The 26,494-nt window shown below is 36.8% G+C and overlaps 8 protein-coding genes across 8 annotated transcripts; 4 read left to right on the top strand and 4 right to left on the bottom strand.

Annotated features, from left to right (window-relative positions):
* The first annotated feature begins 1,689 nt into the window (after window positions 1-1,689).
* Window positions 1,690-2,878, top strand: LOC140748516 (chorion class B protein Ld10-like). Its single transcript, XM_073081330.1, has 2 exons — window positions 1,690-1,740; window positions 2,378-2,878. Exons 1-2 carry the CDS (start codon window positions 1,690-1,692, stop codon window positions 2,876-2,878), a joined length of 552 nt encoding a protein of 183 aa, XP_072937431.1.
* Window positions 2,879-5,491: 2,613 nt separating this feature from the next.
* Window positions 5,492-6,930, bottom strand: LOC140748515 (chorion class B protein PC10-like). Its single transcript, XM_073081329.1, has 2 exons — window positions 6,913-6,930; window positions 5,492-5,974 (listed from the first exon to the last, which is right to left on the bottom strand). Exons 1-2 carry the CDS (start codon window positions 6,928-6,930, stop codon window positions 5,492-5,494), a joined length of 501 nt encoding a protein of 166 aa, XP_072937430.1.
* Window positions 6,931-7,747: 817 nt separating this feature from the next.
* LOC140748514 (uncharacterized) lies at window positions 7,748-10,252 on the top strand. The gene is made up of 2 exons (XM_073081328.1): window positions 7,748-7,798; window positions 9,926-10,252. Exons 1-2 carry the CDS (start codon window positions 7,748-7,750, stop codon window positions 10,250-10,252), a joined length of 378 nt encoding a protein of 125 aa, XP_072937429.1.
* A 3,635-nt stretch (window positions 10,253-13,887) lies between these two features.
* On the bottom strand, window positions 13,888-14,555 carry LOC140748513 (chorion class B protein PC10-like). The gene is made up of 2 exons (XM_073081327.1): window positions 14,505-14,555; window positions 13,888-14,370 (listed from the first exon to the last, which is right to left on the bottom strand). The coding sequence occupies exons 1-2, from the start codon at window positions 14,553-14,555 to the stop codon at window positions 13,888-13,890; spliced, it is 534 nt and encodes a 177-aa protein (XP_072937428.1).
* Window positions 14,556-15,214: 659 nt separating this feature from the next.
* Window positions 15,215-15,754, top strand: LOC140748512 (chorion class CA protein ERA.1-like). Its single transcript, XM_073081326.1, has 2 exons — window positions 15,215-15,265; window positions 15,407-15,754. Exons 1-2 carry the CDS (start codon window positions 15,215-15,217, stop codon window positions 15,752-15,754), a joined length of 399 nt encoding a protein of 132 aa, XP_072937427.1.
* Window positions 15,755-18,528: 2,774 nt separating this feature from the next.
* On the bottom strand, window positions 18,529-19,215 carry LOC140748511 (chorion class B protein PC10-like). Its single transcript, XM_073081325.1, has 2 exons — window positions 19,165-19,215; window positions 18,529-19,032 (listed from the first exon to the last, which is right to left on the bottom strand). The coding sequence occupies exons 1-2, from the start codon at window positions 19,213-19,215 to the stop codon at window positions 18,529-18,531; spliced, it is 555 nt and encodes a 184-aa protein (XP_072937426.1).
* Window positions 19,216-19,905: 690 nt separating this feature from the next.
* LOC140748631 (chorion class A protein Ld5-like) lies at window positions 19,906-20,510 on the top strand. Its single transcript, XM_073081474.1, has 2 exons — window positions 19,906-19,956; window positions 20,172-20,510. Exons 1-2 carry the CDS (start codon window positions 19,906-19,908, stop codon window positions 20,508-20,510), a joined length of 390 nt encoding a protein of 129 aa, XP_072937575.1.
* Window positions 20,511-23,672: 3,162 nt separating this feature from the next.
* Window positions 23,673-24,345, bottom strand: LOC140748510 (chorion class B protein PC10-like). Its single transcript, XM_073081324.1, has 2 exons — window positions 24,295-24,345; window positions 23,673-24,191 (listed from the first exon to the last, which is right to left on the bottom strand). The coding sequence occupies exons 1-2, from the start codon at window positions 24,343-24,345 to the stop codon at window positions 23,673-23,675; spliced, it is 570 nt and encodes a 189-aa protein (XP_072937425.1).
* Window positions 24,346-26,494: the final 2,149 nt, after the last annotated feature.

The following is a 26,494-nucleotide window of genomic DNA, read 5'->3' as shown; positions in this document are numbered from 1 at the left end:
TGAGTCTGTAGCCGGTGTAATATTAACCTGTAATGTAATAGGATACATAATCATTGTAATTGATTTTCAGCACTTTTCTCAAACGATTTGTATGAAATATTTTTGAAATTCCTTAGTCCCACATCAAAAGCATATAAGTACTTCAAAAGCATATAAGCCATCACTAGTCAAACAACCGAAGGGTATTGCCTTCATTAAAAAGATTCGAGCCGAGCGGTTCGAGCCCGAAAGCCCCTTTTAGTCGCCTCTTACGACAGGCTGGGGATACCGTAGCCCTATTCTGGTCCCGGAACTACAGGGACAGCAGTTGTTCTGTCTGAGATGGTCACAGATGTTCATGGGTAGCAATGACCACTTACGACCAAGTAAAGGCAAGCTCTCTTATTACCTTAAGTATAAGTAAGCCCACACTTTAGATAAGTCCGCCGGCATCTTCAACCTTACACCAAAATGTATCTGCTTCATCCTTTTTTGCACGACTCATGATGTGAAGCATCAGAGAGTGTTTTACGATCGAAAAATTTTTTTCGCTTCATTTTGGCGGCTATTTTTATTATTATAGCCTTGATAGTTCACGGAATCAAGATATTTTGCATACTATTGTCGAGATAATTTAATGGAGATTAATTCCATACTTTTTAAAAATTGATTTACTGCAATACAATTGAAAAAAAACACCAAAATAGGTCAAAAAATTTTCCTGTCCGTCATGTGTGAAACCTGAAAACACTGTAACTTGTGAAAAAATCCATCATTTGAGTTATTTTTTTTTTTTAAATTCTAATCGACGATTGTAGGTCACTGAATGCGAATGATTAATTAATTCAGTGTCGTTTAATTGCAATTAATAAAAAACGAAAACTACAAGACTGTATATCTATAGATATTATGTACATTTATTCCACCAGGGGCGCTTGTGCAGTACCTTCTTCCTACTACAGCTGTTTTTTCGGCAATTAATTTTGAACGACTTAAGTTTTTTTTTTTTTATATATTTCATAATTAAATGAGCATTATGAGTCGTGCACTTTTGGATTTTCCAAACTTTTTTTTGTTTACGAGGGGGAAACCTTCAAAAGGCACCCTATGCCGTGGGAGCGACACGGGGTTACGTAAGATTCTTACCGCACTAGTTTTAGTGCCATGCCATTTAGTGCCCCCCGGTGGCCATCCTCGGCGATGAGTTGAAGACTCCGGGATCTCCAGTCCTCTAAGCGCGATTGCCCCATCGGGCTCCTCCAAGGTGAGCATAAGCTCGCCACATCCTCTGATGTGTACAACGGCATGCGGGTATACATACCGCCGTTCTTCCCGCGGTTGCTGGTCGGGCGGTTCGAACTCCTAATCTTGCCGTCCATTAGCCCGGAAGCCCCTTTTAGTCGCCTCTTATGACAGGCAGGGGATACCGTAGCCCTGTTCTGGTCCCAGAACTACAGGGACAATCCCTGCTTCATCCTAGCAACAGATGAAGAAATGGCTGACCTTCGAATCATACTCTATGACCTTGCAATCATGACACAATGCTCTAATAAATAACTAGCAAAGTCACGTTCATTACATAACATCTATAGGTATTACAATAACTTGCCTACATTCGTAATATGTTACAGTTTTAACGATAAATTTAGTATATAAGCCGATGATTTTACCTTCTTCAACATCGTATCAAGTCTTCGAACAAGCAGCAACATGTCTTTCAAGAGCATCGTTGTCATCTGCGCTCAAGCGCTTCTCATCCAGGTAAGGTTATATATTCTACTGTGGTTTAAGGATATAATTTGTAGAATAGAATCATTTGTAGTTCAACGCCGGCTGCACTACCGCCACACATCTATTTCTGCCTAACAACAGCAGTGTTAAACCCTGCTGTCTGGTTTGAAGGGTGTGGTAAGGGAGATATACTTTTTTAAGGCGTTCCGGCTTAGTCCTCAAGGGTATCGGCGTATCTACTGCCGACCTTAGATAGGAATATCTAGTCCTATCTGGGATCAATTATAGATGTCCATGCAGCAGCAGCAGTAGCCACTTACCATCAGGTGAACTGCAAGCATTGTCTGCTACTCCAATATTACAAAAAAAACCAGTTTATAATTGAAAGGTGATAAAATTCCTCGTGGTTCAACTTTGTATTTTTGCTTAAAACAAAAGTATTGAAAAGTATGGTAAGGATGTCACTCATACCAGGCTTTTCAGCTTGCTACTGAGTAACAGCAACGAATCTGTGCCTAATTTCTGGTATGACCATCTGGGATTGATTATGTACATGGGTGAGATTTATGTCAGTATGCCACTTACTATCAGATGGACTGCTAGCTCGTTTGCTAATTATGTACTTCATAAAGCTGTTTAAATTAATCCAATTATTTTCTGCCTGCAGAGCATCTCCGCTCAGTGTTACGGCGGCCCATTCGGTGGTGCTCCCTTCATTGCTGCTCCCCTGGCGGCTGCTCCCTGCGCTGCTGCCTGGTACGACGCGCCGTACGCCGCCGCTCCCCTCGCAGGCTGGGCCTATGCTCCTGCTGGAGCCCTCGCCGCCTCCAACGGTCCTGGCCTCGCCATCTCCTCCGCTTCTCCTCTCATCCCCGCTGGAGTCTCCGTCCTGTCCGAGAACGCGTACGAAGGTGCTCTGGCTGTAGGCGGCGCTCTGCCTTTCCTTGGAACCGTGGCTATCGAGGGCGCTCTCCCCACTGCTGGTGCCGGTGCTGTCGCTTACGGCTGTGGCAACGGCGCTGTGGCCATCACCGCTGAGGATGGCTACGCTGGTCTGGCCGGGCCCTACGGCTACGCTGGTATCGCCGAACCTCTCGCGTACGGCCCTGCACTAGCTGGACCTTACGGCTATGGACCTGCCGGCTGCGGATGTGGTGCTTACTACTAAAATCTTTATTCATATTTAAGAAATAAAAGTTGTTATACATAATTTTATTTTCATTTGCACTATCCCAAAATAACATATTTAACAAGGAAATCAATTTCTAATACACAAATCATTTTGACATATCCTAGGTGTGTGTCTGGGATTCGAACCTCAGACCCCCGAGTTTTAATAACTAGCACGTTCTTACCACCACCACTGTTTCTATCACTAGACGACCAGTGAATTATAACTCCTACCTACCTACATTCGTCCAGTGTAATTCTGCAAAGATTGTTGTTACAGTGTAATTCTGATATTAACATATTTTTTACTGAAAATTCGTAACTTCATTGCAATGGCAGTGGCGCCATCTGGCGAAAATTTGTCGTACCAACTCTGAAACCTCCTTGTGAAGTCGGCGCTTAATATATTTAGTTGGATAACAATGTAAACAGCGTGTCTAATATGAGCGCCGACTTCAGAAATATGTACTAAATCAACATTTATTTCAATTATTTTTTACTTTGTAGTGACATAGAAGTCGGTTGTATTTTTTGTTAAAAAATTTTTTTCACCCTTTTTAGTGATGACATACTAACATTTATATTAATATAATGTAAAATTGCAAAAACGTGATCATGAATGAAGGTGAGGTCTGAATTTACATTGATTGGAACCGACCGCTCGCAAGGCGCTACCGCGCCCTGCTCGCTTAATTTTATATTATCTTATATGTTCCAACCTAACCTAACTAAATAGTCAATAATGAACTGACTTTGCAATTCCCTTAATTATTCCCATCGGTTGAGGAGTTACATATTTTGACTCCGAGCCACATTATCAGACCCTTAAATAGTCAATGATAAACTGGCTTTGCAATTTCATTAGAACCTACACCAAATATTGTCAAACAAAACTCAATTATACCCATCGGTTGAGGAGTTACATATTTTGTCTCCAGAACCCGTCGATGGATTCTAACCATATTTAAATGAGACCAATTTCCAGCTCGTCCCTACACAATAAAAAAAGAATTATTAAAATCGGTCCACTAACGGCGGAGTAATTCGTGTCCATACATAAAAAAAAGAGATACCGGCCGAATTGATAACCACCTCCTTTTTGAAGTAGGTTAATAATGGATTTTTTGGTCCAAAAGATCGATTCTCCGATTAATCGATCTTAGATCGCCATCCCTACTTCCCGTGAAACTTCCGGGATAAAAACTATTCTATGTCCTTTCTCGGGTCTCAGACTATCTTTGTACAAAATTTCATTAAAATCGGTTCAGTGGTTTAGGCGTGAAGAAGATACAACCAGACAGATAGACAGAGTTACTTTCGGATTTATAATATTAGTAAGGAAGTAAGGATTTGATAAGTACATAATTATTTGATATGTAGTGATCAACATTTTTGTACTATAATTAATTACACTAATTAGGTGGATCTAATCCTAAAATTTTTTATCATTACATTAGTATAGAAAATAAAAGCATTATAAAACAATAAACTTTTTCATAAGATTAACTTTGTAAACAATCATGCGGTCCACCTGATGGTAAGTGCAGGGTGCTGCTGTTTGGTAGTCTGTAATAAACTTTATATATTGTAGAGCAGTGGTTCTACCAAGTCAATTATATTAAGTAAGTCGACATCCAGACTCTTCGAACAAAATCTTGCTTCGTACTAGAAATAGGTGGGCGATAGAAGCTCCTTGGTGACGACCATATCCATGAGAGATTCAAATTGATTCTACCACCCATGGAACCGCTTTTGTGACCTCGTGTGTCAATATATAAATAAATTGTATTCTCTTTAAAATCAGTGTTTTTCTTTAGTTTGCCATATACCATTACTTTGTAGATCCTGTAGCATTACCATGAGTTGGCATAGAAACGCCACTATAGAAATGGTAAATAGAAAACTATTGTCATTTTGCTAGTGAATAACATAACTACTATCGTTACGGTATTTCTTGACAACGTCTGTCAAATTAATGACTCATGGGACCGAATTTGTATGGCAATAGATCATAATGACATTCGCTAGCGATTTGATTTCGATAGGTTTTTTACGTATCGAGTTACGTCACTACGGATTTTAGTTCTACGAGTAACCACCAGAGGCGCTGTACAATTTTTCATACATTTATTTTACGCAGTCGCTAGCGAGTAATACTTTTGTAAACTCATGGTAGTCCTACTGTTTGATCCTAGTAGACGACACCATTAAGTATCGTAATAACACGATTTTCAAAATGCCTTTTTTTATAATATAAGAGTAGCAGACGAGCATGCAGTCCCCCTGATGGTAAGTGGCTACTGCCGGCCATGGACATCTGTAATCAACCCCAGATAGGATTAGATATTCCTACCTGAGGTCGGCCACAGATGTGCTGCTACCCCTGAGGACTAAGCTGGAACGCCTCGGAAAAGTCTGTCTCCCCTACCACACCCTTCACACAGGAACCGAACTTCAAATTTATTTTAAACACAATATTTTTTAGGTTTTTGTGGAGGTTGAAAAGTATAAAATACAATTTTAATTTAACAATAATTTTATTACGAGATCACAATAACTAAAACAAACACCTGGTCAATTCATCTATACTCAAATTTACTATTTAAACAATTCAATAGATGGCGCCGCATCCACAAGGTCCGTAGCCAGCGACCGCAGGGCCGTAGCCGAGAGGGCCGACCAGACCAGCACCATAGCCGAGAGGTCCAGCGATAGCACCATAACCATAGGCACCAATATCCTCAGCGGTGATGGTCACAGCTCCATTGCCACAGCCATATGCAATGGCACCCGCACCAGCGGTGGGCAGAGCGCCTTCGATAGCAACAGTTCCAAGGAAAGGCAACGCGCCACCCACAGCTAAACCACCTTCATAAGCGTTGTCAGAGAGCACGGAGACTCCAGCAGGGATTATTGGTGACGCGCTGGAAATAGCAAGACCAGGGCCGTTGGAAGCTGCGAGGGAGGCAGCAGGAGCGTAAGCCCATTCAGCATAGGGTGCTGCGCCCCAGGCTCCGCAAGAAGCAGCTAAGGGCGCAGGGCCCCAACCGCAGCCGTAAGCTTCAATAGCTTCAATGCATTGTGCTGAGATGGTCTGTAAATAAATAGTAATGTTAAGTAATATTTAAGGAGTAGTTTTTAACACGCTTTTATTAGCTTGGGTTGTACGTTTGTATGTATGTACGTAACAGTAACGGAATCTTTGAGCCCGATTTCTATCCACTTTGAACGTTTAGTTTAATTAAAAATTTTGAAGAATTATCAAGAACCGATGACAATACACGATTTTAATAATTTTGTACCATTGTCCTTATCAATATCCTCAGGATTAACGATTTTCGAGGCGAGACAAAGCGCCTTATGGAGCGTTCAGGCAAAGTTACTAGATTATTTTTTAGCTTTGGAAAATAATAATGTTATTTCCCTATAACTCAAATGTACTGAAACTTATCTATAATGCCATCTTGTAGAATGTTTTTTAGGATTCCGTACTCAAAGGATAAAATGAAACCCTTCGCTGTCTGTTCGTGAGTCACAGGACTTTATCTCTTAAACCGTAATAGATAGACACTTGATTTTTTTACAAAAGATGCATGATGGTGGTCGCTATAACAAGAAATACTAAAAATTAATAAAATAAATATAGTTTAAAAAACTAAAAAACACGCTTTTATGTTAAAATCAACTAAAAAGCAAAAAATAATCTTCAATCTAGGAATCAATCAAGGAACAGTAAATAGTATAATTGTGGAAAAAGTATGGGGCGCTTTTCGAACCTGATAAATGGAGCACCCCACACTTTTTCCACAATTATACTATTTACTGTTCCTTAATTGATTCCTATTGCTGCCTAATAACAGCAGCGTTAAGCGCTGCTGTGTTATGGTATGAAGGGTGTGGTATAGGAGACATACTTTCTCTAGGCGTTCCAGCCTAGTCCTCAGGGGTAGCGGCGCATCTGTGGTCGACCTCAGGTAGGAATGTAATCCTATATGGGGTTGATTACAGATGTCCATTTGCGACACTACTTACCGTCAGGTGGACCACCATCGTGTGCTACTCCTATATTATAAAAATAATTACCTGAATAAGTGCCAGGGTACATAGAAAAAGTCCGGCTTTGAAACACATGGTTGTTTGTTGTAAAATAATAATCGAACTTGAAAGTACCTGTTATTCATTTACTTCTAGTATATATATCACATTATTATCGATTACATAACAATCGTAATTATGCGTAAGTATTATTGTAATATTCTTGTGAAAAACGTGACATTTTTATAAATTTATCTGTGTCAAGAAAGCGATCGATATGTTATTTGTAATAATATTTGTAATATCAGTGTTATTAGCAATATCTAATTAAATTGTGTGCTATTTTATTATTTTTATCAGCTCACACTTTTTCTTACTTATTTTTCTTGATAAGACTAGAAAATTTGCAATGCCAATATGGTTCGACGGGAAGTACCACTGTCACGTTCATTGCTAGAGTTCGGCTTTCGGTGGAAGGGTGTTTCTTTTTATAATTATACCTAAACGATGAGGCAAACGGGCTAGCTGATGGAAAGCAGTCACCGTCGCCTATTGATCTTTGCAACACCAGAGGAGTCAGTTATCATTCATCAAACGGACTGGATGGTGGATCGCGAAATAATATTGCAATATATCTCTATGATTACAGAATCCGTTGACAAAAAAATAAATTGTCAAAATTAGAAGTAAAAATAAAATATTTCCAAACCAAATATTATGACAACACAACACTTAAGTAACGAAATAACAATGACATAAGCAATACGTCTGATATAAAAGCACTGACAACTTTGTGTTAAAACATTCTGTAACTTGTAGAACAGACACCACTATGTCTACCTTCGCTGTATTGATTCTTTTCGTCCAGGCTTGCTTGATCCAGGTAAAAGCTAAGATTATCATTATTAACATCCTTTCACCATTCAAAACATTTTATTATAATACAAATAATAAATTAAAGTATAGTTTGTACTTATGTCACATTTTAAATCAGACCACATAGACATCTACGATTTGTAAATTGCTTGGCTACGATTTTAGGTAAATTTTTCCTATGTATTCACCAGGGAGATATGATAGGTCCACTAGTCTTCCATGTCTATTTTTAATACGCTTTTATTAGCTTCAGACGTATGTATGTTGGTATGTTGGTATGTTAGTATGTAACGGAATCTTTGAACATGATTTTAACCCCCTTCAGAACGTCGGATTAACTTGAAATTTGGCATACTTATTAAGGACCGATGACAATTCAATATTTTAAACATTCTGACCCGTTATCCTTACTAGGATAATCAGGATCAGCGATTTTTGTTTTCCTGAGACCCGGAAGGTCTGCGTTAAGACCAATAAAGGAATCTACCAGGCACGCCGATCACCTAACCTAACCTGACCTGACCTGACCTGACCTGACCTGACCTGACCTGACCTGACCTGACCTGACCTGACCTTGACCTGACCTGACCTGACCTGACCTGACCTGACTTGACCTGACCTGACCTGACCTGACCTGACCTGACCTGACCTCAACTTCGACGCGTCCGTTGTTAATAGCATCATGAAGCGGTGTCTCATCATCCTTATTCATTCAGCACTTCAACATCTGCACCTTCCTTTAACAAGATTTCCACTATTTCATTGTTTCCATTTCTTGCTGCCAAATGTAAAGGCATATATGATTTCAGCTCATCGTTATAGTCACAACTTATATTATTAACTCGAGCTGTAAAATTAATTAAACTACTAACAGTTTTAAAATCTCTGCAGGCAGCAGCAACACAAAGAGAAGAAATTCTAGAATTATTTTTGATATTAACATCATCATGCTGTAATATTAAATCGATGATTGGACGACGTCCTTTTGAAATGGCTAGATGTAAAGCAGTTGACCGTTTTTCTCTTGAGTATTGCCATCAGCGCCTGTTTTTAAAAGATGCTCTATCATCCTTTTTCCGTGATTACTTTTATCCAAGATAGAGGACCTGGGATATGGTATAAATTATAAAAGAAAGCAGTTAGCATTGGCAATTCGGATGTCATTCAACAACTCCTCTGGGATTTTCACGTTAACAATAAAAATAAACACCAATGTAAAACACCACTTCATACAGCTGCGTTAAACAAAGACCCAATATTCATTTTTGCACTGCTAAGCAAAGGTGCTGATGCTGATTCGAAAGATAAACTTGATAATACGCTACGTAATAATCGTTAAAATAATCGCTAAAATAATCACTAAAAATGAAAAATAAATAATAGTTAAAAAAAACTAAAAAATACGCTTTTATAAAAAATTCGACCAAAAAATGAAAAATAAATAATAGTTTAAAAAAACTAAAAAAATACACTTTTTATAGAAAATCCAACTAAAAAAATAGAAAATAATGTTTTTAAAATTTGAATTAAGAATAGTGTAAATAAGATAAAAATATTTTTTATTGTAAAAAAAGCGTGGGGTGCTTTTTAAGATATTATCAAAATGATAATCCTTCTACTCAATATCTATCAATAAAATATTTATAACTATTGACACCATGCACCCCACGCTTTTTTTACAATAAAAAATATTTTTATCTTATTTACACTATTCTTAATTCAAATTTTAAAAACATTATTTTCTATTTTTTTAGTTGGATTTTCTATAAAAAGTGTATTTTTTTAGTTTTTTTAAACTATTATTTATTTTTCATTTTTTGGTCGAATTTTTTATAAAAGCGTATTTTTTAGTTTTTTTTAACTATTATTTATTTATTATTAGTCACCATTTATATGAGAATTTTAAAGAACATATATTTTTTTGTCTCATAATGTTAATATATACATAATGAAATCAAATCAAAGAAAAAATATTCAAAATAGATTCTTTAAGGAACTCTTGTTAAACGCCAATACATCTACCACCACTTCACAAGGTGTTAGAATTATGGAGAATAAGTAGAGAAAGAAACTCCATAATACACAAACTTAATATTAATAAAAGCTAAAATTTGTTTTGTTCTTTCTGTTTTAGAATGTCTTCACCCAGTGCCTAGGACCTGCAGGATATTATGGAGACGGTCTTGCTTACGGACCTGGTATCGGTCCAATAGGCCCTGGACCCTTCGCTGGTCCTTTAGCTGGACCTATCGGCCCTTTTGGTCCGGTCGGAGCATACGGCGGCGCTGGCGTCGGTGAGGTCGCCGTCGCTGGCGAGCTGCCCGTCGCCGGTACCACCCTCGTCGCTGGACAGGTGCCCATCCTTGGCGCTGTGGAATTCGGAGGAATTATTCCAGCTGCTGGAACCGTCTCCATCACTGGATCTTGCGCTTGTGGCTGCGCTGGCCCTTTCATCTACTAAATTTACGAAATATTTAGCATTTATTTAGGAATAAAGTTTAATTATAACAAAATCCTTGTCTTTCAATAATTTTCTTACTCTTTATTGGAAAAGTGTTCGTCAACCTTACCATTTGCTGTGCACGGATTTATTTTTAGAGTGTGAGGGATTAGGATCACACTTCACCACGCTGGCCAGTGCGAATTGTTATTACTTCACATACCTATGAGATTTTTTTTAAATCTTAAGCGTGTAGGCTAGCGTATTTTTCGTTAAATGTTTCACATTACTTTTAAGAATCAAAGAAGAGAATAGATTCCCTCAGATTTTTAGAACGTTGGCCCTCCTTTTGAGAGGCAAGTTTAAAGCCCTAGGGTATAGCCTCATGAAAAGTAAGGAGTCATTTTAATGTTAATCTAATTTGTCCTTTTATGTCCTGCTGAGTAAGGGTCTCTAGGAAAAGACCCTAAGAGACCTGGAATATATCCCAGACATCTCCTAGATACTCCTGTATCTAGGAGATGTCTGGGATATATTCCATTACGCTGTACCACCGATAGGGTAGATTGATTGACAATGGGCGTAAAACGGCGATCGACAATCGATCCACACATTCTAGCCATAATGTCTTATACAAAGTTTAATGAACTGGCTATTTGTTTCTTAGGCGCTGAATACATCATCATGTTTTATTGTTTTGCACTCTTATTTCAATTATAATAATCATATTTTCATTAGTATGTATGATGAAGATATGAAAATCCATAGGTGTTCCCAAATTCATAGAAATTCAGACCTAGCCTAATGAAATATCCCGTATATGTTCGAAGGTGGAAGAACCCTCTGTGGTTCGACTCCGGCGGCATCTCCCCCACAACTATTTCTACCTAACAATAGCAGTGTTATGTAGTATTAGCACCACTAACAACTAATTTGGCAATACATTTATAACAATACAGGTAAACCTAACCTAATATAGGTTATAATTTGTTACCTAATAATTTGTTACCATGGTTACCTATTATAACAACCACAACGAGGTTGATACAGTTGAATTCATCATCAATTGTTTTTATTAACCCACAGCACGTCCAATGCTTAAATTTCAATGAATAAGCTAGGCAAGAAGTAAATGTTATAGATCCAAGTATTTTTTTTAGATATTTGATTGAATGACAGAACTTAATTTAGAAAGCTAGGCTAAATAAAATATTTGGATCTGAGGGCATAAGGTAACCAACCAACTGAACCAACCACTTAATAAAGCTAAAGCTAAAAGAAAAAAAAAACATAGGGGATTCAGAGTAACCTGTAAGTAGTTTTAAATTAATAATTATTATAACGACAATGTGTTGCTCATGGACTTTATATAATTGAAACAAGAAACTATTTTTAGCCAATCTGACGTTGATATTCAATACATAACACATACCAATAGAACTCAAGGAATGTTAAAATTCTAAGATAGAAAAAGATAACAAGTTAACAAAACTTTTCATCCAATGATAATAAAAGTAAAATCAAGAAACCAAATCATATAAGTATTAAAAATAATGGTGAATATAAAAAGTTAATTCTGGCCAAAAATAGTAAGTAATAAAATGTGGATTATTTGACCATGGTCATATTTATAGGAATGAAATAAAAAAAAAAGTGTGTGTGTGTCAGCTACGACGCACGATTGGAGTTTACTCCTTACGAACGATAATTATGATATATATCGAATAGAAAATACCAATTAACCGCATCCATGTGTTTTTTGGATTCTTCTTCATTATCATCTAAATCAATGTCTTGCATATTTTCAAATATTTTTTCAACTTTAATCACTTGATGATTTGTTTAATAGTACATAAAAATACACGTATCAATGCATAGAAGTACAAGAAAACTTTAAAATCAAAACATTAAAACTTGATGGTTAGGTTGCTGTTTATGTACGTTGTATATAGATGTATATATGGGCGCATGGGTATAATAGCGCCATCTAGTGGCAAGTTTTATAAATTGTAAGTTTGCAAGTTTATCAATCTATGTATTTTGGTTCCAAATATTATAATGGTAACTTAATATAATTGTTTATATTAAAGTAAATTTTCATATAATATAATTATTTATATTTAAAACAATGTTAAACGTTTTGTAACTTAAAACTTAATAATTATAATTTCTTTGCCATCTATAAAATATCCTTGTTGCAATTTACGGATGCAATTTATATGAGACTCAATAAACAAGTTATTATATGTAATTTGGATTGTTTCTGAATGTTTTATAATTCTAGAATTCATTTAAAACGTATTGCTAATTTTATATAACTTATTTTGAACATAATTCATTAGCAATAATTCTGTAATAAATATTAAATAATACTGTTTTGATTTTGCCCGTTTATCGTTGATAGATGGTGCTTATCAATAATGCATCCATTTTTATAAGTTAAATTAATATATCAGTAACTTACAAAAGCCTCTTTATGTTAAAAACCTATTTTGCTAATATTATATCTTATTCAATTGCTTACTGATTTTATATGTTACTCTTCTTTAAAAACGTTCTTAAAAGATTGTTAATCATATTATGGCGCCAATGTTCATATTTTTCACAGTGTTTATAAATGATCAAACCTATAACTCAATTTATGCAAAAATGTAAACAAATTAGTTAATGACGTTTTAATGTTTTATATATTGCTAATTATTTTTATTGTAATAATTACTTTCATATGGGATTTGAACTTACTGTATTTTAAATTAATAAAAGCACTCTTGATTCATATTTTGGTTAAAAACGCTACTTCCTTTTTGAGAGGATATGATGATTGTAATAAAAAGGAGGGATTGTAATGGATCATTAATATATTCGTATTTGGCTTATTTTAAATTATCTATGTTTTATTTGTGGCTAAAAATACTTTTAATATGTAGTCTGTGAACCTATTTTACCGATACAACGCATTCCTTCACGTCACTAGTACAATAAAATAAAATTATGACATTTCTATTCAGTGACTTCACTGGTGTTGCGCGTAAAGTGTGTGTTCAATATTAAAATTTGTGTTCAATATTCAAATAATTTGTATATGATAGTTCCGTAATATTAAACTAGATGGCGCTGCTAAAACAGCCGTTGAATCACGCTGTTGAGAACCTTTCGTAGATACTATAAGAGGCCCCTTGTAATTTTATTAATATATATTCAGTGGAACATATAAGTGTGTTTTTTTTTATTCAAGTGTGGTTAGTAACAACCCCTCAGCCCCTTCACCTCTCTCCGAATTCGAACAGTGTGGATATATATGTTTGTCTCTTTCTACGTTACGCCTCAACTTTTCGTGTTACACTTGATTTTACTCCTCATAAAATTTCCGTACCGGGCCTTATAACTCAAATCGTTTCTTAAGGAGTAAACTCCAATAATTTTACTAATCTTTATAGTTAGCAATTTACAAAATTGGAAGTGGTATATATATTAACCACTTTAGAGCTGTAGTAATGTGTAGTTAATGGGCTAGAGACGATATATATAATAGTCAGGCATATAGATTTTTTTTAAGGAATATCAATTGGTATTGTTATTCATAGTACAAAATACAAAAAAATATATATAATACAATTTATTTATTATGACAAGTTTTACATTTATTTAAAATTGACTTAGTAGATAGCTCCGCATCCACAACCAGGTCCAGCAATGCCGAAAGGTCCAGCAAGACCGGGTCCATAGCCAAGAGGTCCGGCAAGTCCAGCTCCGTAGCCGAGGGGTCCAGCGATGGCACCGAAACCGACAGCTCCGATGTCCTCAGCGGTGATACCGACGGCTCCGTTGCCGCAGCCGTAAGCGATAGCTCCGGCACCAGCGGTGGGCAGAGCGCCTTCGATAGCCACAGTTCCGAGGAAAGGCAGAGCGCCGCCTACGGCCAGAGAACCTTCATACGCGTTCTCCGACAGCACAGAGACTCCAGCAGGGATGAGGGGAGAGGCGGTAGCGACAGCAACACCGGGACCGTTGGAGGCAGCAAGGGAGGCGGCAGGAGCAGCGTAAGGGGCAGCACCCCAAGCGCCACAAGGGGCGCCGCAGGGTCCAGCGGCCAGGGGAGCGGCGGCCCATGGGGCACCGATGCACTGGGCGGAGATGCTCTATAAAAACGGAAGAACTTTAGCTTAACTTACCAAATGCTTAAAAATATCAAGAGGCTTTTAATATCGTGTTTAGGAACATAAACTTAAAATGTTTCGTATTTTCACAAAAGTGTCTAAAGCCATTTTCATACCTGGATGAAAAGCGCCTGGGCGCAGAGGACGAGGACGGTTTTCAGAGACATGTTTGTTGGATAGTTGAACACAAGAATGATCTTACAGTTACCTGCTGAGGTATATATAGTAAATTCTTATCACTCAATACATAATTGTATGTTTTGTTTTGTGTTCTTTTTTGGGTACAATAAAGAATATTATTATTATTATTATTATTATTACATAATACTTTATGCGCACGTGAGAAACGCGTTGAAATTTTTAAAATTACTGTGTCAAGAGTTATATCGACATATTTTTAAATTTTATCAATTATAATTAGTATAGGTAAGTAAGTGATTAGTAAATAGAAATGTCATATAAAGGACTCGAGTTAAGATAAAGATAAGAAAATAAAAGATATGTTTTATTGGCTCTTATTCATTCGCCTTATTTTGCCATTTTTTTGGTTGATCTATATTGTCATCACTGATTTATCGGATTTTGTATACACACCTATTAAATTCTGATAGGAAATACATTGGAACCATTAAAGGCTCATTACATGCTCATTACGTGGTTGATCAACGTAATTGTCAATTCTGTCATCCTTTATTATTACATCACCGATCAGTGTCCATGCACATGCAACATTGGTCAGTGTTACAGCAGACGCTGCGCCATATAAAAGCTCTGCCGCGTCGTTGTCAAGTCATTCTGGAAACATCTCCGTTGAATAAACATCATCATGTCCACCTTCGCCTTCGCCCTCCTATGCGTCCAGGCTTGCCTGGTACAGGTATACAGTAATATTTTCTTTGTTATGAGTTTGAAAGTACTTTTTGTTTAGCAATTTTTGTGTCAAACCACAATTATACTTTACAACAATAGCATTAATTTTCTTGCTGAATTATGAATTGACCTTAATCATATTTTTCAGAATGTATTCAGCCAGTGCATCGGACCCATCGCTCCCCTGGCCGCTCCTTGCGGTGCAGGTATCGCTGGACCCCTTGGCGTTGGCTTGGCTGGACCTATTGGAGCTGGATGGGCTGGAGTTGGCCCCCTCGCTACCGGACCCGTCGGAGCCTATGGCGGTGCTGGCATTGGTGAGGTCGCCGTCGCAGGCGAGCTGCCCGTCGCCGGTACCACCCTCGTCGCTGGACAGGTGCCCATCCTCGGAGCTGTGGAGTTCGGAGGAATCGTCCCCGCTGCTGGTGCTGTCTCCATTTCTGGATCTTGCGCTTGCGGATGCGCTGGTCCCTATGGTGCTGGATACATCTACTAGAAATGACCCGGATTTTAACATTGTTATAGCAAATAAAAACCTTAGCAACTAATATGATTCTTTTCATTTTCTTATTATTTTGTGATCCTTTTAGGTCTCAAAATATTTTATTATTTTTTGTGTATCGCAGCTGTATATATTTAACCCTAGATATTACCCATACTTGGGTTACTTATATTTCGCTAAATTCTATACGATGAACTTTATCTACTATATGGTATAGGACACACTTTTACAGCATTGGGGTATACATGTCTCAACATTATGTTATATTGTAACATTACAATTTAAATTATTTAAAAATTATAAATAAAAAAAATGTGGTCATTTTACTAAATTAATATGGAATGTCCAAATGGATAAAATATGAAATAGAAATTATTATGAAAACTTAAAAACCCGACTGCCTAAATATTGCCTATATACATATATCACCCAAAATTTAGATGAATCCAACAAAATGAGTGTTCATATTATGTTAAAATCTGTCAAACCTTTTTGGGCTCTAAGCCATGGGTAATTAGAAAAGTTCGAAAAACATTCCCTTCCACAATTGGCTAATTAAAAACAGTTTTTTATTTTTTTGCGAACAAATTTTCGTATGCTGGATTTAACTTAACTTTCTGAATCTTTTAAAAGCTTTCGACTCCATGCAATTGGTTTTTAGCCAAAAAAAATAGATTGTGTAGAATACATGCAAAGTCTACATTTTAAGGAGATAAGTATCTACTTCATTCATGCATTATAACTCTAAAAGATGTAAGTGAATAAACATTTTTTTTTATTTCTTGGGATATTTCAAGATATCACCTTAGATCCAAAATTATTGATTGAAAAAAGAAAAAGCTATTGCATAAAATTTAAATGAAAATATCTCTACTCAGAGTAATTACTTCTGCATGTAAATAATCTACTACAGCGTCAAAGGGTGCTACGATTATGGAGTAGGACAAAAAATGTCTCTATTTAACAAATTGCACGTAATCTTAAGAGGATTTCAATGATTTCAACTTATTCAGACCAAATTTTCTTATCATTTAAATTACATTTTTTATAATATAGAAGTAGTAGACGACCATTAAATCCACCCGATTCTAAGTGGCTACTTTTTTTTCATGGACATCTGTAACCAACCCCAGATTAGATTAGATTTCTACCTAAGGTTAGACACAAATGCATCGCTACCCCTGAGGAGTAAGCTGGAATGCCTCGGAAAAGTATGTCTCTCTTACCACAACGTTCAAATTAAAACCTAGTGGTTCTGCAGATCAGTAGTGATCCGCCACGACTTACTATTTGACTTACGATTTGAATCGCAGCTCGTTTTAGAGGACAGCAAAATTGTGTATACTGAAAAATGGAAGACCTTTTTTCACAGACCAAAATTCCGACAAAATTAAAATAACGTCCTGGTCGGTACATTATTGACTTACGATTTGAATCGCAGCTCGTTTTAGAGGACAGCAAAATTGTGTATACTGAAAAATGGAAGACCTTTTTTCACAGACCAAAATTCCGACAAAATTAAAATAACGTCCTGGTCGGTACATTATGGAGAGCGGGTAGAGGCTAACCTTTTTTACCACGCTTTTATTAGCTTGACCTGAATGTATGTAATGGAATCTTTGAACTCGATTTTTACCCACTTTGAACGGTCCGATTAATTTAAAATTTTGAACAATTATCAAGAGCTGATGACAATACACGATTTTAATAATTTTATCCCATTCTTCTCATCAGGATCGTGAGAAATCAGAATTAACGATTTTCCTTGTGCGGTTTAAGCATTGTTTTTAGTTTTTAAACTATAATAAATATTCTAAGGACCATTGCTTGACCATAAGACCGTGACCGTGAAGATCGTTTGTTTTATAACATAAAAAAATTTAAAACATTAAACAGGACATTTCATAGTGGATAGAAGGAAATAACTACTAGATAATATATTTTTTATTTATAATATAGGAGTAGCAGACGAGCATGCAGTCCACCTGATGGTAAGTGGCTACTGCCGCCCATGGACATCTGTAATCAACCCCAGATAGGATTAGATATTCCTACATGAGGTCGGCCACAGATGTACCGCTACCCCTGAGAACTAAGCTGGAACGCTTCGAAAAAGTGTGTCCCTCTTACCACAACCTTCAAAACGGAACACAGCAGCGCCTAACACTGCTGATATTAGGAAGAGATAGGTGTAGCGGTGGTGCCGCCAGAATCGAACCACAAAGGGTTCTTAGGTACCAGCTTCACAATAATAGTAAAATATTTTATTTTGGAACAAAGGTTGCTTTGGAAATTATGAAAAAGGAAGGAACTAAATTGATAAAAATATTTTCTCTGGCATTAAAATATGTAATGTTTTTTTTGTATTGAAAAATTGTAAGGATGTTTCAAAATTATTCACTAAAGTGAGGTAGCTCATATGAAACAGAGGTATGGATAAACTTTTACTTGAATGTTAACTGTATCTTTAATAACTTTAATCTACCGATAATCTACCGAGACATAGGCAATTCTAGTGTAGGGCTGTAGGGATTATCCCGAACTTTGGTCGATTTAAGTTTTTTTACATGTCATTGAAAAAAAAACAGTCTAATTACTTGTAATATTCTTTTTTTAGACAGCTTTCATACTATAAAAGTTACAGATATGCGAAAAAAATTGTTTCATGCAGTTACAAAAAATTAAAATCTCAGAAAACAATGACCAAAATAATATAAAATATTTTCATGAATGCTTGATTTATTTGTTTATTGGTCGCTTATATTATCTCAGTAGTAAGCGCCGCAGCCGCAGCCGCATCCAGGTCCAGCAATGCCGAGGGGTCCAGCGAGTCCAGCGTAGCCAAGAGGTCCGGTGAGACCAGCTCCGTAGCCGAGGGGTCCAGCGATGGCACCGAAACCGACAGCTCCGATGTCCTCAGCGGTGATACCGACGGCTCCGTTGCCGCAGCCGTAAGCGACAGCACCGGCACCAGCGGTGGGGAGAGCGCCCTCGATAGCGACGGTACCGAGGAAAGGCAGAGCACCGCCAGCAGCCAGAGTGCCTTCGTAGACGTTCTCGGACAGGACGGAGACTCCGGCGGGGATGAGGGGAGAGGCGGTGGCGACAGCGACACCGGGACCGTTGGAAGCAGCAAGGCAGGCGGCAGGAGCGAGAGCCCAGTCAGCAGCACCGTAAGGGCCAAGACCCCAAGCGCCACAAGGGGCGCCGCAAGGACCGGCGGCTAGGGGAGCGGTGGCCCATGGGGCACCGATGCACTGGGCGGAGATGCTCTGAAAGCACAAAATCTTTCAATATGACACGAAACATATAATAAATAATAATTAAAATACTATAGTTAACACAAGCGCAGTTAATTATGAGTAAATTTAGTATGGGTACTAAGCCTTTAAATGATTCGATACCTGGATGAGAAGCGCCTGAGCGCAGAGAACGAGGACGGTCTTTAGAGACATGTTTGTTGGATACTTGAACACAAGAATGCTGTTACAGGTACCTGCTGAGGTATTTATAGTAATGCCTTATCTCTTACTACGCTACGTACGTGACGAAGACGTCGAAACTCTTTAGATCAGTGTGTCAAGAGTGAAATCTACAAATTGTTTGCATTTGTCGATTTTAAAGTTATTTTTTAAGTATAAATATATTTTTTGCTAATATTTACACCTCATTAAATAATTAATGCCGATGGTACCGTATATCCCGAATTATATCAGTCACTTTACCTCATCGTGTCTTTTCAGGGAGTATTCTTAAATTTGGTGTAATTGTGTATGTAATTATTTAACTTATGCTGAACAGTTTTTAGCATCGAACACTTCTAAAGCATAATCGTTTATATCAAAACATAGGTAATTCTATTTATCTATTTTTTATCTATATAATTAATTTTGTCATCGTGATTTTTATAGCTTTTATTAATCTTTTCTTTAAAGTTTAGGTTTAGTTCCAAAACCTAAACAACATTATTATGTGTCTCATTGTGAATTATTATATCAGTATTGTTTCGTATGGCTTACGAAACTAATCAGTTACCATGCACATGCAACGTTGGTCAGTGTTACAGCAGACGCTGCGTCATATAAAAGCACTGCCGCGTCGTTGACAAGTCATTCTGGAAACATCTCCGTTGAACAAACATCATCATGTCCACCTTCGCCTTCGCTCTCCTCTGCGTCCAGGCTTGCCTGGTACAGGTAAGTTATTTTTTTTTCTTTTTGTGACTTTCAAGCTTGTACCTAGCATATAAGTGTTTTTTTTTCTATACTTGTATATTCTCTCAATAATTGTACTATTTCATTCCCTGATAAATAACTGCTAACCTCGTGAGCGAGTCAACCATTGTCCAATATACGAGTAGTACTTACTACTCTTAGTATTAAATATTATTAATTTAATTTGTATTTTTCAGAATGTATTCGGGCAGTGCATTGCTCCTCTGGCCGCTCCTTGTGGTGCAGGTCTCGCCGGACCCCTCGGCGCTGGCTGGGCTGGACCTCTTGGAGCTGGATGGGCTGGACCTGGTCCCCTCGCCACCGGACCCATCGGAGCCTACGGCGGTGCTGGCATCGGTGAGGTCGCCGTCGCTGGCGAGCTGCCCGTCGCTGGTACCACCCTCGTCGCTGGACAGGTGCCCATCCTCGGCGCTGTGGAGTTCGGAGGCCCCGTCTGTGCTGGTGGCACCGTCTCCATCGCTGGCTCCTGCGCCTGCGGATGCGCTGGTCCCTACGGCGCTGGATACATCTACTGAAAACGACCATAGTTTTATACTGATACAGGCAAATAAAGATTTCTAGCAAATATTACATCTAAGTTTGTATTTCATCGTCCCCTTACAAAACTCTTATTATATTACAATATGTAATGGGCCACTGACCTGTATCTAAATCAGCACTTACAAAAATTGAATTTTAGTTGAAACTCTTTTTATGTCAACGAAGAGAGTTCTACATACTATGCTCCTCAAATGATGATTACTAGGAGGAACATCTTATGTCTACTGATCAAGAAGAAAATCAGAAACCTTTCACTACTGAAAATCTAAAAACTCTAAATGTAAAATCTGGTTTGTGAGGTACACCTACTCGTATTTTTAGTATGAAACTGTTATACGTTACAGTGGAAGGTTGTAGATACTTATAATCATAGTTATTGTAATCTCAGGAGGGCTACGCATCATTGATTGACTTCTGGTAGAGTCCCTGTTCTATATGGAGTTGATAACAGATATCAGTGCTAGTGACAACATCAGGTAGACTGCGAGCGTGTTTGATACAACAGTTATTGTTTAGGTCCATTTTTTTCCTATCTTAATATTAAGGAAAAGTCACTTATTTCCGCGGTATTTTCACAAAGAGCGTCAAATATTAAGCATTTACTACGGCTTAATAATGAATTAGGTAATTTCATTAGAAGCTTTATTATCTGTACTTTTGAAATAGACTCCACATTTTACGGTAAAATATTGATTTAAATGCGTATTTAAATTAAATATGAACCAAGTCAGAAAAACCTAATTCCGATGTAAAAATCCTTATTCCAATGAAATATATGCCGATGAATATCCGAGTGAAAGAGATAGAACGACTGCTACATGGCGTGTAAAAATAAATATTATTTATTGATTTTAGTTTCTATTTTGATTTAGTTTTTTTTTTATTATTTAAAGAATAGCTTTAAAAATGTGTTCTTAGCTAGGATTAAAGTGAAACTGCCGAAATAAAACTTTTTTACAGTAAAGTTTCTTGAATGGTTAATTTAACTTAGGTATTACATGTTAATTTTTTTAAAACTTTGGTCAATTCGTGTATCTGCAATACAATTTTGAACATTCTCTTTCGTGTATTTTATACTCGAGTTTATTATCATACACCAGAAATAATAATAATATGGAATATCATCATACGGTTTGTAGAATTGTTTTGTTTTGAGTAATTCAATCAAATAAAAACGTCGTAAAATGTTCGAGTTCTTATTTAAATAACAATTAAAATCGTATAACAATGTTAATTATTCATTAATTAGGATTAAGCGAATTAAGCAATAGAAACGTTCTTAAAAACCGCTTAAAACTTTAAACACCCTGTATAGTATTCTGTGGTTATGCCGCGGATTAATGTGCTCATATATCCTAATTCCGACTTACACACATCGGAATAGCGTTTCATAACTAAAAATCACGTTTCCAAATGCCGATTATTAAATAATAAAAGCCCTTTACACAATTTAGAGATATCTGAATGAACTTCATTTTCTATCCTTAGTTGTCCCATAGATAATATTAGGATAGTACATAGATAGGTCATCTTTGGTATTGTATAATTAGGTAATGCAGTATAATGCAGTACCTCGGAAAATGATTTCGATATTAATTGAGTATTAAATTAGTCAAATCCGAAGCGAGACGTGCTTATTCATAAAAACAATTATAAAATTGAAATTAAAAACAAGTCTATGAAATTGCTATTCCGTGGTATACTTCGGTTTAAGGGACAGCCCAAAATTTTTGGCACCTAATGCCGCTGTTTTTTTAAACTTATTTTTACCCATATCTGTTAAGAAATAAGCACAATATTTAATTGTTATCAATTCCATATATAATAGTGATCTTTCTTGTGAAAAAAACTAATGTTGTTGTTCTGTAAAATAGAGATTTTATTCTGTTAATCTATATTCTATGTACAATAATAAAATTAAAATGATATAAATGAATAAATAAATAAACAAACCTGTAAAATACAGAATGGACATTTAACGTTATTTATTCCACTAAAACATTTTTCTATTTAAATTTTTGTAGCATTGAATTAAACGTCTTAAATAAATAGACAATAGTAAAATAGTTCATAGAGAAAAATAATAAATTAAAATAAACATTTTCTTTACACATATTATATAGTCCATGTAATGTTTTCATAGAAATACTATCACACATGTGATAATTTATTGAAAGAATCACTATTTGAGAAATCGTGACATTCACGTGCAAAAGGCCCAAAATGTACGAAGCACGCGTTTGAGTTAGGCACTAATGCAAAACTATGCGATTATTTTAAAAACCAATAGAGTGATAAATTATATATTAAATAACATATCTTTCAGTAAAAATGAGTCCGTAAATAATTTGTAAAATCTGTTTTTGTAAATACCGCGGAATTTGGTGCCAATTTCAGAACCCCTCGGCATTAGGTGACTTTACCTTGGACAAAAATACTTTCGCTTCCCCTCTTTCTCTATGGGAACAATAGTTAATGAAGAATCTGTATTTAAAACTCTAGCAGTGATTTTCCAAAACTTAGCACGAGATGGAAATCTAAGCTGAAACACGCTATCAAAGCTATCAAACACCTTGTATTCAAACTCCGAAGCGCGTATAACACAGCAGATTTTCTTCAGACATGATCATCTCCTATGGCAAGTAATCTTCCTTTGTCAAAGTAGCAACTTTGGTGTATTACTGTACTATTTATTTCAAAACAGTGAGGTTTGAGATCACATTGCAGAATAATATGAACGGAAATTTAACCTTTCTTACGAAGACGAGATCAGCAGCCAGACTATAGGTATGCCTATAGTCTAGCTTCGAAGCTTAAAGCTTTGATATTGTGAATAGCGTAATTCAAGATATATTTGGTGGGTCTTTAATAGAGTATTCAGTCATTATTATGATAGTAGTTGTGTGGCGAATAATACAATATCTTTAACTTGGAGGCGTTTACATCGAAATTGCTACGCTACTGTTTTGGATCCCAGCCTCTTAACAAAACTATAGCGAATCATGTGAGTAAGTTTGATCAACAAAACTTATAAAAGATATTGAATTAGTTGAAATGTGAGTAGTATGGTATCGAAATAATAGATAATATTTCATGAATGCTCCTGTTTACTGACAGTTGTTTATTTTTTCACTTTCTCAGTAGTAAGCGCCACAGCCGCAGCCAGGACCAGCAATGCCGAGGGGTCCAGCAAGTCCAGCGTAGCCGAGAGGTCCGGCAAGTCCAGCGTAGCCGAGAGGTCCAGCGAGACCAGCTCCGTAGCCGAGGGGTCCAGCGATGCCACCAAAGCCAACAGCCCCAATGTCCTCAGCGGTGATACCGACGGCTCCGTTGCCGCAGCCGTAAGCGACAGCACCAGCACCAGCGGTGGGTAGAGCGCCTTCGATAGCGACGGTTCCGAGGAAAGGCAGAGCGCCACCGACGCATAGTTCTCCAGCGTAGGCATTCTCGGACAGGACGGAGACTCCGGCGGGGATGAGGGGAGAGGCGGTGGCGACAGCGACACCGGGGCCGTTGGAGGCAGCAAGGGAGGCAGCGGGAGCGAGAGCCCAGTCAGCGTAAGGGCCAGCACCCCAAGCGCCACAAGGGGCGCCGCAGGGACCGGCGGCCAGGGGAGCGGCGGCCCATGGGGCACCGATGCACTGAGCGGAGATGCTCTGAAAAAACATGACACAAATTAAATCCTACATCACGAAGATTTAGAATTCAAAAACATTACTTTTATGTTGCCTAGAATCACGGGTCTTCAGTGATTCTTACCTGAATGAGGAGCGCCTGAGCGCAGAGGACGAGGACGGTCTTCAGAGACATGTTTGTTGGATACTTGAACACAAGAATGATCTTACAGTTATCCGTTGAGGTATATATAGTTAATTATTATTACATAATACGTAACATATCAATTTGTACCGTACGTGACAATAGCTATGAAACTCTGTAGATTAGTGTGTCAAGAATGATATAGATAAAATAGGCAACGTGCGTTGTTCATATAATTGTCCTATTCAAGGTTCACGTAAGGTTCACGTGTCTGTACATTGAATACGTTCTCAAAAAAAGTAGTTACATGATTTTTTTGTCAGTTTTCTGTTAGTGTGAACTCCCATCAAACCTAAACTTAAAATTACTTAACATTTGCTTAGTTTTTATTTTATTGAAATTCATTTACTTATTCTATTAAAGTCATAAGTAATATTGCATGGCGTGTATGCAGAGCGAAAAATTTCAGTTTACTGGTGTGCATCGTGAGTTTGATAGATGGTGTAAATAATTATTTCACATGTTATATTCGAAATCTACTGTGCTGTTGCTATTACTACTATAAAATTAGTAGTCCTATCAGAATAATATCTTTGTATGATACTGGACTCATTTGATTTAAGTGATTAATCTAATGAAATAATTTGTATAACTTCTTTATCTTTCTTAGCATTGTTTTTACCCGACTGCCAAGGAAGGGTTATGTTTTTCGCGCGTATCTTGTATGTTTGTCTTTCTTTATTTGATCCGATCTAACAAACGGCTGGATGAATTTCAACAGTTGAAGTGTCATTATATTTGTCTCAATGACCCGAGTGTCCTTAGATAGGTGTTAGTAAAAAAAAATCAAAATGGCGGATTTTTGGCGCGAAATAGTAACACATTTAAAAAAAAAAGTTAACCGAACCTATCGAGTAGGGTATCAAATGAAAGGAAATTAAACGAAGATTATAAAAACATATTTGTATATATATAAAACAGTAAGGTGACTGACTGACTGACTAACTAAATGACTTTTTCATTTTTTAGAAATCAACGTACAGCCTAAACCAAGGACTTTACAGTTCTGAAATTTTGCACACAGGTTCTCTATATAGCTTGAATAAGTACTAAGAAAGGCCTTTTGGAAATTCTACCCTTAGGAGGGTAAAATAGGGGAAAACCGTTTTTTTGAAATCCTTTAATTTTGAAGCAACTACTATAAAATTTTGTATTTGGCTTTCTGGATAGGAACAAGGACACACTTATTTATCCCCCTCCGAAAAATCAACCCCGTAGAGGGTAAAATAAGGGTTAGAAGTTCATTTGAACTATCGTCAATTTTGAAGCAAACACTTTGACATTTTGTATCAGGCTTGTTGGATAAAAATAATGAAATGCAGGTAGCATTTCATTATTTTAGGAGATTACACATACATTATATAATATATCTTATATATAAAATTCTCGTGTTAGTTACCGTACTCCTCCGAAACGGCTTCACCGATTTTCACCAAATTTTATATACATATTCAGTAGGTCTGAGAATCGGCCACTATCTATTTTTTACACCTAAGTGATAAGGGTTGTTCATCCTTAACATTTTTTTTATTTATATGGCAACACAACGTTTGCCGGGTCAGCTAGTACATATATACTCGTATATACACATCGAGATGACTGTCTGACTAAATGAGAGAGTTGATGTGCCAGAGATCAACGCAAAGGGAAACCGCTGAACTTAAGCGTGCTGGAATTTTACACATAGGTTTTTTATATAGCGTAAATGAACACTACGAGGATAAAATAAAATAGGATAATATTGTTTGAACATTTTTTGTTTTTGAAGCAGACACCTACTATGAAACTTTGTATTTGGCTTTCTGGATAAAAATAATGTAATGCCTATTTCACTGCTTTTGGAAATTCTACTTCAGACTTTTTGGTGCAGTCGGGTTTTTGATTTTTTAAATTAATGACTTGTTGGCAATTATATTAACAAAATGTTTTTATCGAACCATAAAAATAACTTTTCCTGTCTTTGTTTTAACATTTATTAATATACTACATTGTCTCTTATATTTTTGTGTTTTTGGAGATGTAACGAATAATACTTTAATCAATTATATTCTGTACGTGTGTTGCGACATATTATATCAGTTTCCATGCACATGCAACATTGGTCAGTGTTACAGCAGACGCTGCGCCATATAAAAGCACT

Source organism: Epargyreus clarus, unplaced genomic scaffold, assembly GCF_041222505.1.
Source record: "Epargyreus clarus isolate Ecla_fem2 unplaced genomic scaffold, WU_Ecla_fem_2.2 ptg000016l, whole genome shotgun sequence".
Taxonomy (NCBI): domain Eukaryota; kingdom Metazoa; phylum Arthropoda; class Insecta; order Lepidoptera; family Hesperiidae; genus Epargyreus; species Epargyreus clarus.
This window is presented reverse-complemented; position numbering and strand designations above follow the sequence as displayed.